Source organism: Myxine glutinosa, chromosome 8 (genome assembly GCF_964187855.1).
Source record: "Myxine glutinosa chromosome 8, kmMyxGlut1.1, whole genome shotgun sequence".
Taxonomy (NCBI): domain Eukaryota; kingdom Metazoa; phylum Chordata; class Myxini; order Myxiniformes; family Myxinidae; genus Myxine; species Myxine glutinosa.
In genome coordinates, this window is record NC_136268.1 from 37,016,134 (window position 1) to 37,031,445 (window position 15,312).

Consider the following 15,312-nt stretch of genomic DNA (forward strand, 5'->3'; position numbering starts at 1 on the left):
CTGTTTGAGGCAATGTTTTTATGGCTGGATGCCCTTCCTAGCACCAACCCGTAGTCGCCTCATGATGCGCAGGGATACGGTGTACCTATTCTAAACCGGGGTACACACCGGGATCATTCATCCCAGCAAGCTGGTACTCAATTTGCCGACCTCAGAAGGATGACAGGCTGAGTCAACCCCCCTGGTGTTAATTCAGCAATCGACCGGGATTCGAACCCAGGATCCTAGGATCCCAAGCCGGCACCCTAACCGCTAAGCCAACACTAGGCTGACAACATAACATAACAAAAAATTTAAATCAGGAAGGCAAATTGCGCAAATCATATGACAATTTCGGAAGATACAAGCACCATGCAGTTTGATATTGTCTTCCTTCGGACTTTGTGGCACATAGGAAAAGTAATAGATGTGAAGTAGGGTCAGAAAGGTACATACATTGCACTATCATTGTGTTTATCTCATCGCAGTGTTGAAGTGAGGTATCAGAGTTCTCCTCATCTGACGTCACGTTCAAATTCATAAATAATGTATGTTATCCAAAACCACGTTTATTAACTCCGCCATAGAAAGTGGACAGAGGTTATGTTCTTACCTCTCTGTTTGTTTGTTTGTTTGTGAGCAGGATATCTCAAAAAGTTGTGAACGGATTTGGACAAAGCATGGTGGACAGGTTGGGTGTTTGATGAGGACGAATTGATTCGACTTTGGTGAAGATCTGGATCCGATCATTTTTTGAGCGATTCTTCACCTTTGATAGGGCCAAAAGCTATATACAGTAGAGCACGATATCTCAAAAAGTTATGGACGGATTCACAGGAAATTTGGTGGACAGCTTGGGTGTGTCTTGGGTCTTGGTGAGGACCCAGATCCAGATCGAGACCTGAGAATATTTCAAGTGATTCTTCACCATTGAATGATAGAGCTAAAAATTACAGTCATTGCCAAAAATATTGGCACCCTTGCACTTTTTTCAATAATGCACCATTTCTTCCAGAAAATTGTTGAAAAGAAAATATGTTTTGGTATCCACATATGTATTTATTTTGTTTGCAGTGGAACAAAACAAAAAAAAGCTGTAAAAAATTACTAAATCTTAGCTTATTCCACACAGAAATCCTAAAAGGGCCCGGACAATATTATTGGCACCATTTATAGGTTGTTAGAAATAATTTGATTTCAAGCAGGTGATTCTCCTTTAGTTTGGAATTGAACTCACCTGTGGTGAGTTGCAGGTGCCTGCAATATAAAAATCACTCATTCAACGAGTTTGAATCGAGAAAAGGAGTCATTCTGCTGTTTTGTGTCACTGTGTGTACCGCAATGAGCATGGAGCAAAGAAAGAAAACCAGAGAATTGTCTGAGGAGGTCAGATACAAGATTGTAGCCAATCATGGACAATCTCAAGGCTACAAGCCCATGTCCAGAGACATTGATGTTCCTGTGTCTACCATATGCAATGTTATCAGGAAGTTTAAGGCCTATGTCACTGTAGCCAACCTCCCTGGACGTGGCCGCAAGAGAAAACTTGATCGAAGATTGCAGCGAAGGATTGTTTGAATGGTGGAGAAAGCATCTTGATCAACTGCCAAACAGATTCAAGCTGACTTTCAGACACAAGGTATGACAGTTTCAACTTGTACCATCGGTCACCAACTCAATGAAAGGGGGTTCTATGGGAGCATACCCAAGACTGAGAGAGAGACAAAAGAAATCCTGACTGCAGTTTTCCACAACATACCTGAACAAGCCAAAATCCTTCTGGGAGAATGTCCTGTGGACAGAAGAGACCAAATTAGAGCTTTTTGGTAAAGCACATCATCTCTATGTTTAAAGAAAACAAACTGAAGCCTTCATAGAAAATAACATCTTCCCGAGAGTCAAACATGGAGGTTCAGTGATGTTTTGGGGTTGCTGTGCTGCCCTTGTACTGGGTGCCTTGAGTTCATGGCATCATGAAATCAGGACATTACCAAGGCATTTTGGAGCACAATGTTCAACCCAATGTCAGAAAGCTGCATCTCTGTCCAAGATCATGGGTCTTTCAGCAGGACAATGACCTCAAACACACTTCAAAATGCACCCAGGAATGGTTCAAGACAAAACCCTGGACTGTTCTGAAGTGGCCAGCAAGAGTCCAGATCGAAATCCCATTGAACACCTTTGGGGAGATCTGAAAATAGCAGTTGGGAGAAGGCACCATTCAAACCTGGGAGAACTGGAGCAGTTAGCACAAGAAGAATGGGCCAAACTGCTAGTAGAGAGGTGTCGGAAGCTCATTCACGGCTATAGGAAGCGCTTGACTGCAGTTATTTTGTCCAAAGGCCGTGCTACCAAATTTTAAATCTCGGGTGTCAATAATTTTGTCAATGCCATTTCTTTTTATTTTCTGATTTCAAAGGATATATTAAGTTCTCAATCAAAAACAAAGGTTCTGTAATATTAACAACACTGAAATAAAAAATTGTGGAGACAAAATACTTTTGTCAATTTCAACTTATATTTATAGCCTGGTGTTGGCTTAGTGGTTAGGGTGCTGGCTTGGGATCCTAGGATCCTGGGTTCGAATCCCAGTCGATCGCTGAATTAACGGCAGGGGGGTTGACTCAGCCTGCCATCTTTCCGAGGTCGGCAAATTGAGTACCAGCTTGCTGGGATGAATGATCCCGGTGTGTACCCCGGTTTAGAATAGGTACACTGTATCCCTGCGCATCGTAAGAGGCGACTAAGGGTTGGCGTCAGGAAGGGCATCCGGCCATAAAAACATTGCCTCAAACAGGGAACCATGATTGTCATGGGGCCCGCAAGGCTAACCCCTGCTCTAGCGGGGAAAATGGCCTTAAAACGATCATTCATTCATTCATTCAACTTATATTTATAGCAAATTGTGAGTTATTTGAAAAATGTGCAAGGGTGCCAATATTTTTGGCCACGACTGTATGTGCAGTAGTATTGTATAACACAATATCTCAAAATGTTGTGGATGGATTTGGACTAAATTTGGTGGACAGGTTGGGTGTGTGACAAGAATGAAATGATTACATTTTGGTGAAGTTCCTGATCCAGATACAATAAATATATTGAGCTGTAGCTTCATATGCAGGTTGTGACTGCTTGGCTGCATCATTTTCTGGGAGCGGCAGTGCCGCTGATGCAATACCCCTTGTTACCAGTAAGCTGGTATAGTCATTTTGCCAACCTGGGAAGGATGACAGGCTGAGTCAACCGGCCTGGTGTTATTTCAATGGCACAACAGGGGCTTCAATTAATGGACCCTAAGGTCTCAAGACTGCCACATTAACCGTTAAGCCAATACCAGGCTTATTTTAAGTGATTCTTCACCATTGAGAGATGTGGCCTAAACGTTATATAGCATGATATTTAAAAAAGGTTGTGGATAATTTCTGACAAAACCAGGTGGATGATTTGGTTCGGTGACAAGAACAAGCCGATCAGATTTTGGTTGAGGTCCGGATTCAGATCCGGCCTATTAGTGGGACACAAAACGTAAACGAATCAGCCTGGCGGAGGTATGCGCTCTACCGATTGCCCCTTTAGTTTAACTGTGCTGTGTACTCCAACTACTGCCTTTACTTTCTCTTGCAAGAGCTTCTCTTGGAATAAATCATGGGATGTTTTTATATATAATGTTTTTATATATGTTTTTAATATGTTTTTCTATGTCATACAGTGGAGTTGGTGGCTTTGGCTGTCAAACTCAAGCCTGCTGCTAAAGATGGTGTGATTTTTATTGAGTGCTACATATATTGAAGTTTGCATTTGGGAATAGGGTGTGCTCATGATTCCCACTGAGCATTTTGAACCAACCATAAGGAAGAAACTCTTACGTTACGTTTACCTTGTTATACTAAATGGATATGTTAGGTGAAGTCGTTGTTGGTTTAAAAATATCAGTTGAATCATCACTCTCCCCCTTAAAACCCACCTCCCCATCCGTCTCAGAAAAAAGTGTAAATACAAATGAATTCCCATCCTCATGTTAAGGATACCAAGCACATGGACATGCTGGCAGTATATTGACACAATAAATGAAATCTACCAAACAATGTAACACACTGTAAATTTGAATTTTACACAATCAATTTTATCACTGTAAATTTATTTTTATTTTTTGTAAAGGTCACTGTAAATTTTACCCAATGCCCATGAAACGTGTACATGAGGTATATGTAGATCAGCATGGAACATGCTGTGACCATGGAAGAGACCATTGTGGAAAATGGCACTTGCTCCTGAGGTTGTTTCTGAGGTTAAAGGAATATGTCAAAGGACCATCCCACATGATCCCGACACAAGACTCAGCTCAACTGTATTTCAGATATAGCCTGGCTAAAAAAAAAAAATTGCATGCCAAATCTTTAGCATTTCCTTCGTCTTTGAGAAGCTTGTTGATGGCCTAACAGTTAAGGCAGTTGACTGGGGATCTTAAGGTCCTGTGTTCACCGCTGTGCCAAAATGACACCAGGCGGGTTGACTCCTGAGGTCGGTAATACGAGTACCATCTTGCTGGGAAGTGAGCCAGTCAAATATCCTGTGTTGGAGTGGCGACCCATCCAAGTTTGTGCCTTCTCGCCAATTAAACTGCCTCAGCAGCCTTGTGTGCCTGGTGGCACGACGAGGATCATCCATCCATGCCTTGTCTTAGACACGTTGCCCATCTTCATCAATTATACTCTTCAAAATGCCTTGCTTCCTGCTTTTGAGCACTAACCAGGCTGCTCATGTATCGTTTCTACAATCAAGTTATTGGCAACTCTGAAGTTGTCGGTTCTCACCTTAGCAAGCATTCTCTTTGACTGAGTCTTGTTTAAAAATACTCAATCTGCTTCTTCATTTACTGTTACCATAATGAGTCCCAAATTATAATTTCAGATCTATTGCCCACAGTAACAATGAAATTGACTGGTCCGTAATTACCAGCTACTTTCCTCAAGCCTCCAATCAATTACTCCGCGCACGCCGCACGCGAAGCGAAAAACGGGGTTATTGATTTCGTTTTTGTCTAAATTCTCTGTCTGTCACCATCAAATATTTAGGTACATGTCATATCTTTAGCTGGCTATTAACGATAAGTAATGAGAGTGCACCAAATTTGACTTGGATTTTTGTTATAATTTAAATTTAGAGCAATGTATGGCATTTTGTCTTTATAGTGTTTGTAACCAATTGCCATGATTGTTTTTTTGTTTTGATGCATGTGCTGTAAATCACAATGGTGGCAATTGAGATAACAAATTTGTTGTAACAGCAAATAATTTTGAATTTTTTTTTGTCAATACAAAAATCAAGCCTGATGAAATTTCACATACTAGGGCATTGCCCGTACGTGGGTGCCCGTTCCTACCTGTGAAAGACATACGTTAAGGGTACGTCAGACATAACAATCAACAGCAAAGCTATCCCGCCAGTGACTACCGATGAGATCCAGTTGCATTGAAAACAAGAAGAAAAGGACAAATAATGTCGTAGCCCCCGCCATGGTTTTAGTAATTTTGCTGTACGGAGTTAAAGGCTGTCAGTCGGCCATCTTTGGTCGGATAACAAAACAAAATCTTCTGCATATGTATACTCATGTATTGTCTTTGTGCCAAGTTTGAAGAAAATCTGTCCATGCATGTCCAAGAAATGGATGGGGACATGTTTATTTTTATTTTATTTTTTTGTATACAAGATCGAGGCTCGTGAAAGAGCCAACATTAATCACACAAAAAGTCAAACCGACACAAACCGACACATAAAACACAAAATAAGGGGAGCGGTAGACAAGATGTGGAGAGAGGGGGAAGGACACAAACACAACATTTGAGAGCAGGGACATCGAGAGAACTGTGGGAGGGAGAGGGCTTGGGGGGAGGTGGGAGAGGTACAAAACATATGGACACTGCAAGCACTTCCAGGAAAGAAGTTGGAATTTCAAAAAAGTGTATCTGGGGTGAATTCACGGGGGTAGAAAATATCAAGGTTTTGGATTGGGGGAACATAAGAGATGGTGGTGAACAGCTGTTTTAAAGACCTGGAGGGAGGAGTGGGATTGAAGGGAGTGGGGGAGTTTGTTCCAGAGGTGGGAGAAAAGGGGAATGAAAGAGTGAAGGTGAGCAGAGAGCCTAGATTTTGGCAGTTTAACCATAAGAGGGTTGCAGGCAGATCTTGTGCGACCTGTAGGAATATTTGGGGGACAGAGCCCAGAGAGAGCTGGGGGAGCAAGGCTGGAGAGGAGTCGGTAGAAGACAGAAAGACCACCAACCTGCCTGCGGTGAGTGAGTGAAAGGCCCTCGGAGTTAGCTTCATCGCAGGAGATTCCAATGATTCTGAAAGCTTTGGTTTCAACAGCGTGAAGCCGAACTAGGTGTGATGCTTGAGCACCGGCCCAGAGGGGGGAACAGTATTCCATTGAGATGTGGATGAAAGCCTTGTATGTTGTGAGGAGCTCAGGTGTGCCAAGGAAGGACTTCGCACGACGAAGGATGCCCAGTCGGCGACTGGCTTTGGAGGCCAGCTTGGAAATGTGGTTTTCCCAAGAAAGATCATGGCAGATAGTGAGACCCAAAAACTTGAGCGACAGAACTTATTGGAGAGGATTGTTGAGAAAGTAGATGGGAGGGTTTTCCAGTCGGTCTTTTCGGAGAGACGTAGTAAGAGTGTGAGATTTGTCAGGATTGAAAGACATGTTCCACTTGTTTGACCGGTCTATGATTTTGTCCAGGTCTGCAGAGAGTGAGGAGGCTGCAGACTGCCAATCTGATGGATGACGAATGGAGCGGCAGAGAGTGGAGTCTTCAGCAAAGAGATAGAGAGGATTTTCCAGAGAGTCGGAGAGATCATTGATGAAGACCAGAAAAAGCACAGGCCCCAGAACACTACCTTGGGGAACTCCAGCCAGAACAGGAAGGGGCGATGAGAGAAATCCATTCAGAGTCACACGTTGACTACGGCCAGAGAGGAAGTCCGCAAGCCAAGCGTGGACATTTCCATGGATACCATAGGAGGAGAGTTTGGTGAGCAGAGCGGGGTGCCAGACCGTATTGAAGGCACGTGATATGTCAAGGGAGACAGCTCTGATTTCCTGTTTAGCATTGAGGACCTCCATCCATTGTTGAGACAGCAGAAACAACATGTCCAGAGTAGAATGACCTGGTCTGAATCCAAATTGATGATCGGAGATCAAGCCATTGGAGAAGAGGAAGGATTTGATATCCGAAGCAATGATGTCAAAGTCCAGACTGTGCCAGCACCATGACTTTGCTAATAATTGGGAGCAGGCTGATTGGTCTGTAGTTGCAAGGATCTGTTTTTGCACCTTTTTGTGTAAAGCGGTAATGTTTGTTGATTTCCAAGATGCTGGCAGATGACCTTGAGCAAAAGAGAGGGTGAGATAGAGCGGCAGAGCAGGATTTTATGACCCGTGGGCTGATGCCGTCTGGTCCAGTTGCAGAATCGGAGTCGAGGTTTGACAAAAACTTCTCCACCTTGTCAGGACAGAAGGACACAGAGTCCAGGAGCAGTTGGGTTCGACTGGGTAAGGTGGGAACAGAGAGAGATGGGTTTGGGACACAAGATTTTGAGGCAAACACAGAGTTGAGTCATTCGGCTTTGTGACGTGCGGTGTCAACTGTGTAGCCATTTGAGGTGAGGGAGGGGATGGAGGGGGAACAAACACCAGTAACGGATTTGACCAGATGCCACCAGGATTTGGAGGAAGGAAACAGGTTTAAGAGTTCATTCTTGAATGTGGAGAGATAGTGCTTCCTGGCACTCCTGAGGGTAGTCACACACTTGTTCCGAGCTTTGTGGAAGGAACTGTGATTGCCTTCAGTTGGATTTGCCTTCCAAGAGGCAAAGGCAAGTTGTTTCAGGGCAACTGCCTCTCCACAAGATTCAGTGTACCATGGACGGGAGGAAGGGTAAGACAACTGAAGACGAGATGGGATAAATCTGTGCATGAGAGAGAGAGCAGTTTGCTTTGGAAGAATTCCCAGGAAGAATTGATGTCAGAGGCAGTAGAGATGGGAGACCAGTCCAGATGATTGATGGCTGCTTGCAGACTGTGCCAGTCAGACTGAGTGAAATGCCAGACTCGTCGGCGCTGAGGAGGCTCTCTGAGAATGGCCAGAGAGATGTCCACTTTAACAAGCACATGATCAGAAGAACCGATTGGAGCAGAAGAAGAGCAGCAGACATTTGCAGGGAAGTTTGTCATAACCAAGTCTCGAAGAGAAGATACTCCATTGACTGAGATCCGGGTCGGGAAATTGACAGATTGTGTCAGTCCCAATGAGTCGCAGAAGTCCTTTGCTGAGGTACCATGGCTGGTGAGAGAGGAACCCACACCCAGCCAGCTGGCATGATGACAGTTGAAGTCGCCACATATGAGGAAGAGAGAGTTGGGATGAGTTGATAAAAGTTGGTCCATGTTGTCAGACAGCAAAATGTAAATGGAGTCATCACTGTTTGGAGGATGGTACAGAACACATATGAACAAAAGGTGGGAGCCGAGAGGAAGCCGTAGCCAGAGGTACTCCTGGGGGTGGGGTGGAGAGAGGGCAGTGCAGGGAGAGTGAGGAAGAGAGTTTTTGATAAAGTTAGCCACCCCACCACCAGGACGAGGCTCAGGTCTATCATACCGGAGGAGGGAGTAACCAGGAAGAGATATTAAGGAATCAGAGACATCTTGAAGGAGGAAAGTTTCTGTTAAGCAGATCAAGTCTGGATTGTCAGAAGCAACCTGAATGGAGAAATCAATCGGGTTTGAGCGAAGGCCCCAGATGTTTGAGGTCCATATCGTTAATGAGGAGAGAGGGGGAGCATTGCGTGCAGGAGAGGGGAGGGGTAGGGTCAGATGAAGGATGAGAGGGGGAGGTAGGGAGAGCAGTTGATAGTATGTCAGAGATTACAGAAGAGTTACAAGAAAGGGAAGGATGAGGAGGACGAAAGGTTTGATGGTGATGGGATGAGGCACAGTGAGGGGTTGTTTGAGGGCGGGGGCAGAGGAAATTAGAAGGTTGGGGGAGGTGGAGGTATTAGATAGAAGGGAGATGAAGTGGGGAGGAGGCAGCTTTGAGGAGGAGGTGGGAGGGGGGAGAATTGGAGAGGGATGGTAGGGGGGGGGGAGATTTGAAGGGGAGGGGTTGGGGGGGAGTTTTTAAGGGGAGGGATTAGGGGGTAGTTTAGGAGGGGAGGGGCAAGGGGGAGATTTGGAGGGGAGGGGCAAGGGGGGAGTTCAGAAAGTGGATGATTAATGAAAGACGAGCATTTATAACAAATTGGGTTTATTGTGATTTTCAAGTTAGCGATCCGTTTAAGAACGATGGAGGAGGGGTGGAATGAATGTGAATTTAGAGCATGTCGTGATTTAGAATTATAAGAGATTAAATTATTTTTTTGAAGTGGAATGGGTTGGAGAGGAAATTGAAAAGAGCCTTTTAAATAAAACATTTAAACAGAACTGTGAAGAACAATCTTATATTCACAAAAATACCAACGGGGAGAGGGCCTAGGGCCCTAGAGGGACAACCACGAGTCACGTGAACAGGGCAAAAGGTGGAAGGAAAGTTTAAGCACTTTTAAATTGAACAGTGAAAACGATCTGGGGAATGGGGTGAAGTGGGGGTGAAATGGGGGTGAAACACGTGGTCAAAGAACGAACGAAAGAAAAGAAAAAGAATGAAATGTTTTTTTTGTTGTTGTTTTTTTAGTTAAGATTTTAAACAAGGAAGTATGGGGTGAAAAGACTGGGAAAAAACAGAGGGAACTAGAGTAGAAGGACCACAATCGATCGCTGAGAGAAAACGATGTCTCAAGGTAGGAAGCTTAAAGATCTAGGCCGCAAATAACGCGGCACGAAATACTCGACTATTTTATACAGGTATGAAAGATTAACACCGATATAATCTTTCTAGGGACACACTATAGGTACACACACGTAAGATAAATACAATTTCGACAAAAATACAATTGTGAACCATTACTTAACTTCGAGTGAGCGTGAAGATCGTGGACAGCTTCGAAAAACCGTGACCTCCCCGACAAGATCTCGCCGAGATCACAATTTCCACACATGGGTGGGTTTCAGGAGGTGTAACAGAGACCTACCAGCTGTGTGTGTGCGTGTGTGTGTGCGCACGCGTTTTCTCATCTCTTAAACTACGTGTACACACAGTGCGGCTGAAACTACCGCTTCCGCTGCGTGTACACACTTTCGTCGTACCATAATAATCATGATGAATGTAAAATCGTGTTGGTGACCTATAACCTCACTGCCTTTGTTTGAATGATAATGGTTGGATTGTTTGAGTGACCATAAGCTGACAGCCCTGGTTGTGACATTGGCCCTTTTTTTTTTTTTCTTCTTCTTTTTTTTTCTCCCTGTATACAAGGTCGAGGCCCGTGAAAGAGCTAACATTAATCACAAAAAGAGTGGGAAGCACACAAACACAACATTTGAGGGCAGGGACATCGGGAGATCTGTGGGGGGGGGGGGGAGGAGGCATGGGAAGGGGGGTGGGGGAGGGAGTGGGAGAGGTATAAAACACATGGACACTGCTAGGACTTCCAGGAAAGAGGTCGGAATTTCCAAAAATGTGGATCTGGGGTGAATTAACGGGGGTAGAAAAGATCAAGGTTTTGGATGGGGGAAGATAAGAGATGGTGGTGAACAGCTGTTTTAAAGACCTGGAGGGTGGAGTGGGATTGAAGGGAGTGAGGGAGTTTGTTCCAGAGGCGGGAGTAAAGAGGAATGAAGGAGTGAAGGTGAATAGAGAGTCTTGATTTTGGCAATTTCACCAGAAAGGATTTGATATATTATTGATATATATTGAAATAAACACAAGATGTATATTGATATAAAACACAAGATATATTGTTGATATCATTCTTTGATACTAGGGCATTGCCCGTACGTGGGTGCCCGTTCCTTGCCAAAAAAAAAAAAAAACGCTACCCGTACGCTCTACCCCGCCCGTACGCCCGTAAACAAAAAATAACAACGCTCTTCGCTTCCGCCCTTCGCTCTGACTGAATTGGGAGAAATAATGCGCATAAGAAATCGAATTACGTACCGTAATGGCGGTCAGCTCGTAACGCGCACACTGTCCGGAAGTTCGCATATCGCATATCTATCTATCTATCTATTAATGCCCATTTATTCAATTATCGCCAACGTATTTTGGCTTTTTGCAATTTAATCGCAAGGAAAAGTAGAAAGAGAAGAGGGAAAAAAAGAAAAGCCTTGCCTTGCTGCAAACAGCTGCTGCAAACAACAACAACATGGAAGGCTGCACTGTCCGGAAGTTGGCATATCGCAGTTACGATTATTTTAGTGTTAATGGCCAATTATTCAATTAGCGCCAACGTATTTTGGCTGTTTGCAATTTAATCGCAAGGAAAAGTAGAAAGAGAAGAGGGAAAAAAAGAAAAGCCTTGCATTAACGCATTAACGCTTGCATTGCATTAACGGTTCGGCACACGTGATAGCTCGCTGCTCTCTGATTGGTTGAAGCGTTTTTTGGACATAGCTCGGTAGGTACTTGTCCGATTAATTACAAACCTTGAAAAGGCACATCCTCGGGTCCCCAGCAATATACCTGGCAAGTTTCAAGTATATCGGACCCGTGGTTGTCGAGAAACAGCGGTCACAGACACACAGACACACAGACAGACACACAGAGATTGCTGGAATTATAGATAGATGTTGAGAAGGTTGAGGCTGATGGAAGAGAGAGATGGGCGAATCTTGCATTCTTTTATATCTTTATTCTTATTTGAAAGCATTGCTGCAATAATGCAATTTCTGTACCCGCAATCAGAGTGCAGGCCCGCACGCCACGTCTCACCCTGCATGTGGAGCATGACCCACCGGCCCTTTCTTTTGAACTCTTCCGGTTGTGCGTGTGTACTCAAAGCCGAGAGGAACAGCCGGTCTCAGATGTTCAACTCACTATTAGTTTACAACCAGGTAAGAGAGGAAATTAACTGTTGCCAGCAGTTCTCATTTTGTTGCTGCGTTTTCTTTGCATTTCAAAAGAGCACCCTGTATCACCAAAGCGAAAATCTTTCAAATTCATTTTCGATGTTGATTTTTTTTGTTTTTGTACATCACACCAGGGCAGGATGCGAACCTCTCACAAACGACACACATCACCTTAGACTGCAACGAGCAATGTGATGATTCCTTCCCTGCGTTTTTGCACAACATTCCCTTAGGAAATCTTCAGCCAGGTGAACGGGTAAGGTTTTGGTTTGAATTTTGGATATAAACTGATGATGGGCAAAGGTGTAAGGGGGGTGTGGTGTCAATTCATAGTTACCCTAGCCTGAGGAGAGGGTATTGCATTTGAGTCCGTTTGTCTGTCTGTCTGTCTGTCTGTCTGTCTGTCTGTTTGTCTGTCTGTTTGTCCGCACAGAATAAATATGATTTTTCTCTGCAACCGTTGGTCCGATTGACAGGAAAGTTTCACCATGAGTGCAACTCCACCTGTATAATTTTTTAAAATAATTATGACGTCATAGGTCACGTGGTTCGGCCACCATCTTGGAAAAACCGAAAAACTTTGCACTTCTATATCTCCGAAAGCGCTGCATATAAAAAAAATTGAGATATGGCTCATTGTAAAGAACTCTCCATGTGGAATAACATCTGTTAATGATGACGTCATAATTCGACAAGTACAAAACTTCATCTGATCAAGATGAAATTTCTTGAGCATATCTTGGGATAAATTCGTTGATAAAAAAAATAATGATGACTGCATCGGTCACGTGGTTCGGCCGCAATATTTGTTTTAACACAAAAGCCTTAAAAACCACTGAAAACACATCCTGGCGAGGGTCTGCAATCTCTGATTGCTCTTTCTTGTTAGCATGTTGGATTACGTGGTTTACTTTGAATTGGCAATTTGTCACATCTGAGTGCTGAACAAATGATAGGGGAAAGTCTCGTTCTCTTTATTATTAAAATTTATTATTAGAATCTTCGACATCTGAACAGGATTCCCAGTTTCTTCGAAGCAGCCTTACATATTTGTGTAATGTGTGGATTCCTGGATAAATTTGATGTTAGGGTAATACCTAGTAGGTTTATTGTATCACATGGTATAATTGAGGAGCTTTCAAGGAAGATGGGAGATTTGAGAGGGAGAGATGGGAAGAAATTGAGTTTTAGAATCATTAAACTTAACCTGATTACATTTGTCCCACTGGGAAATATTGTCCAAATCCAAACTTAGAGATTTGAAACTTGCATTCATATTAATAACCAAAGTACTGTTGTTCTCAATTTTTACAAGAAACCCATTTTTACAAGAAATTGCTGTGCTCCAAATTCAAGAGCTCTGATCTTCACAAGCACTTTTTTATTTTCTTGCAGATGGAGAAGGATATATTCGTTAAAACCACACTTGTTGGTTCTCGCATCTTCGTGATATCTGTGGCTTACACTGTGACAGCAATGGTGGGAGAAGGAGGGCATCACTTATCCTGTCGTTGTCAACAGGCAAGATAACCGTATTCCTTTTGCCGAGTAATCTGCTCATTGGAATTGGAATTTCTCCTTCCTTTTAAAAAAAAATAATGTATTTTATAATAATCTTGTTTTTTGCTTTTATTTTCCCATTCCTTAGGATGAAACTGTGGTGATTGAAACTCTTCAGCCGTTCGACATGTCTGTGAAACACTTTTCAATGAAGGTACGTCTTTCAGGCTCTTGTATCCCTTTTTCAACAAACTTTTCAGAAATGGTCTGTCAAGGGTGAAGATTATTCTGTTAGTGAACCTTTACCATGTAATTGTAATGCAAAAAAAAATCCTTATTTTTTTTTTGTAGTGGAAAATTCCTTAGAAAGGAACCTGTAAGTAACTGAAGGTTTAGAAGGATTAGTGAAGGCAAAAAATACGATGGCTAGACATGTGGGATGGTTTGAATATGTGGTACACTGCTTCCTGGATACCCTGGAGGGAAAATTACAATTGAACTACCTCTGGAAGACAATTCCTCAAATAGAAGAACATGGAATGCAAGAGGTGGACAGTAAGTCTGAATTTTGCTTGGGTAGTTCAGCCTCATCACGGAAGTTTCCAATCATGTTGAGAGGATTAGGTTCCACAGATTCCAGTAGAGAGAGACGTGTAATGCGACCGGATCAGCCCATCGATGACAGAAGCACTCCATTTTGAACAACAGACAAAAGCCGTTGTAGGCTGTGAGTACTTTTGATTTCTCAAGTAATGACTTGGAATGGCAGAGGATGTCCAGTCTCTGGCTGCATTTGGAGGCCAGATTTGCTTAATGATCAATCTAGGAGAGGACATGGCTAATGGTGTAGCAGAGAAGACTGAACATCTTTTTTTTTTCTTTTTTTCTTTTTTGTATACAAGATCGAGGCTCGTGAAAGAGCTAACATTAATCACACAACAAGACAAACCGACACACAAAACACAAAAAACAAGGGGAGCGGCCGACAAGATGGGGAGAGAGGGGGAAGGACTTAAAAGAAAGGGGGAAGAGGGGGAAGGACACAAACACAACATTTGAGAGCAGGGACATCGGGAGGACTTGGGGGGAGGTGGGAGAGGAATAAAACATATGAACACTGCAAGGACTCTGGGGTGAATTACCGAGGGGTAGAAAAGATTAAGGTTTTCGATGGGGGAAGATAAGAGATGGTGGTGAACAGCTGTTTTAAAGACCTGGAGGGAGGAGTGGGATTGAAGGGAGTGGGGGAGTTTGTTCCAGAGGCGGGAGAAAAGGGGAATGAAAGAGTGAAGGTGAGCAGAGAGCCTAGACTTTGGCAGTTTAACCATAAGAGGGTTGCAGGCAGATCTTGTGCGACCTGAAGGAATATTGTGGGGACAGAGCACAGAGAGAGCTGGGGGAGCAAGGCCGGAGAGGAGTCGGTAGAAGACAGAAAGACCACCAACCTGCCTGCGGTGAGTGAGTGAAAGGCCCTCGGTGTTGACTACATCGCAGGAGATTCCAATGATTCTGAAAGCTTTGGCCTCAACAGCGTGAAGCCGAGCAAGGTGTGAGGCAGGAGCACCAGCCCAGAGGGGGGAACAGTATTCCATTGAGCTGCGGATGAAGGCCTTGTATGTGGTGAGGAGCCCAGGTGTGCCAAGGAAGGACTTCGCACGATGGAGGATGCCCAGTCGGCGACTGGCTTTGGAGGCCAGCTTGGAAATGTGGTTTTCCCAAGAAAGATCATGGCAGATAGTGAGACCCAAAAGCTTGAGCGACAGAACTTCTTGGAGAGGATTGTTGAGAAAGTAGATGGGACGGTTGTCCAGTCGGTCCTTTCGGAGAGA

The 15,312-nt window shown here is 43.8% G+C and overlaps 1 protein-coding gene across 2 annotated transcripts in view; it reads left to right on the forward strand.

The window, feature by feature from the left end:
• TRAPPC11 (trafficking protein particle complex subunit 11) overlaps positions 1–15,312 on the forward strand; it is a 273,835-nt gene that overhangs the window by 202,687 nt on the left and 55,836 nt on the right. For both annotated transcript variants that reach the window (XM_078783191.1, XM_078783192.1), the window contains exons 21-24: positions 11,820–11,968; positions 12,118–12,239; positions 13,379–13,504; positions 13,632–13,697. In XM_078783191.1, the coding sequence (XP_078639317.1) occupies positions 11,820–11,968; positions 12,118–12,239; positions 13,379–13,504; positions 13,632–13,697 (463 nt within the window). The remainder of the gene's footprint in view (positions 1–11,819; positions 11,969–12,117; positions 12,240–13,378; positions 13,505–13,631; positions 13,698–15,312) is intronic.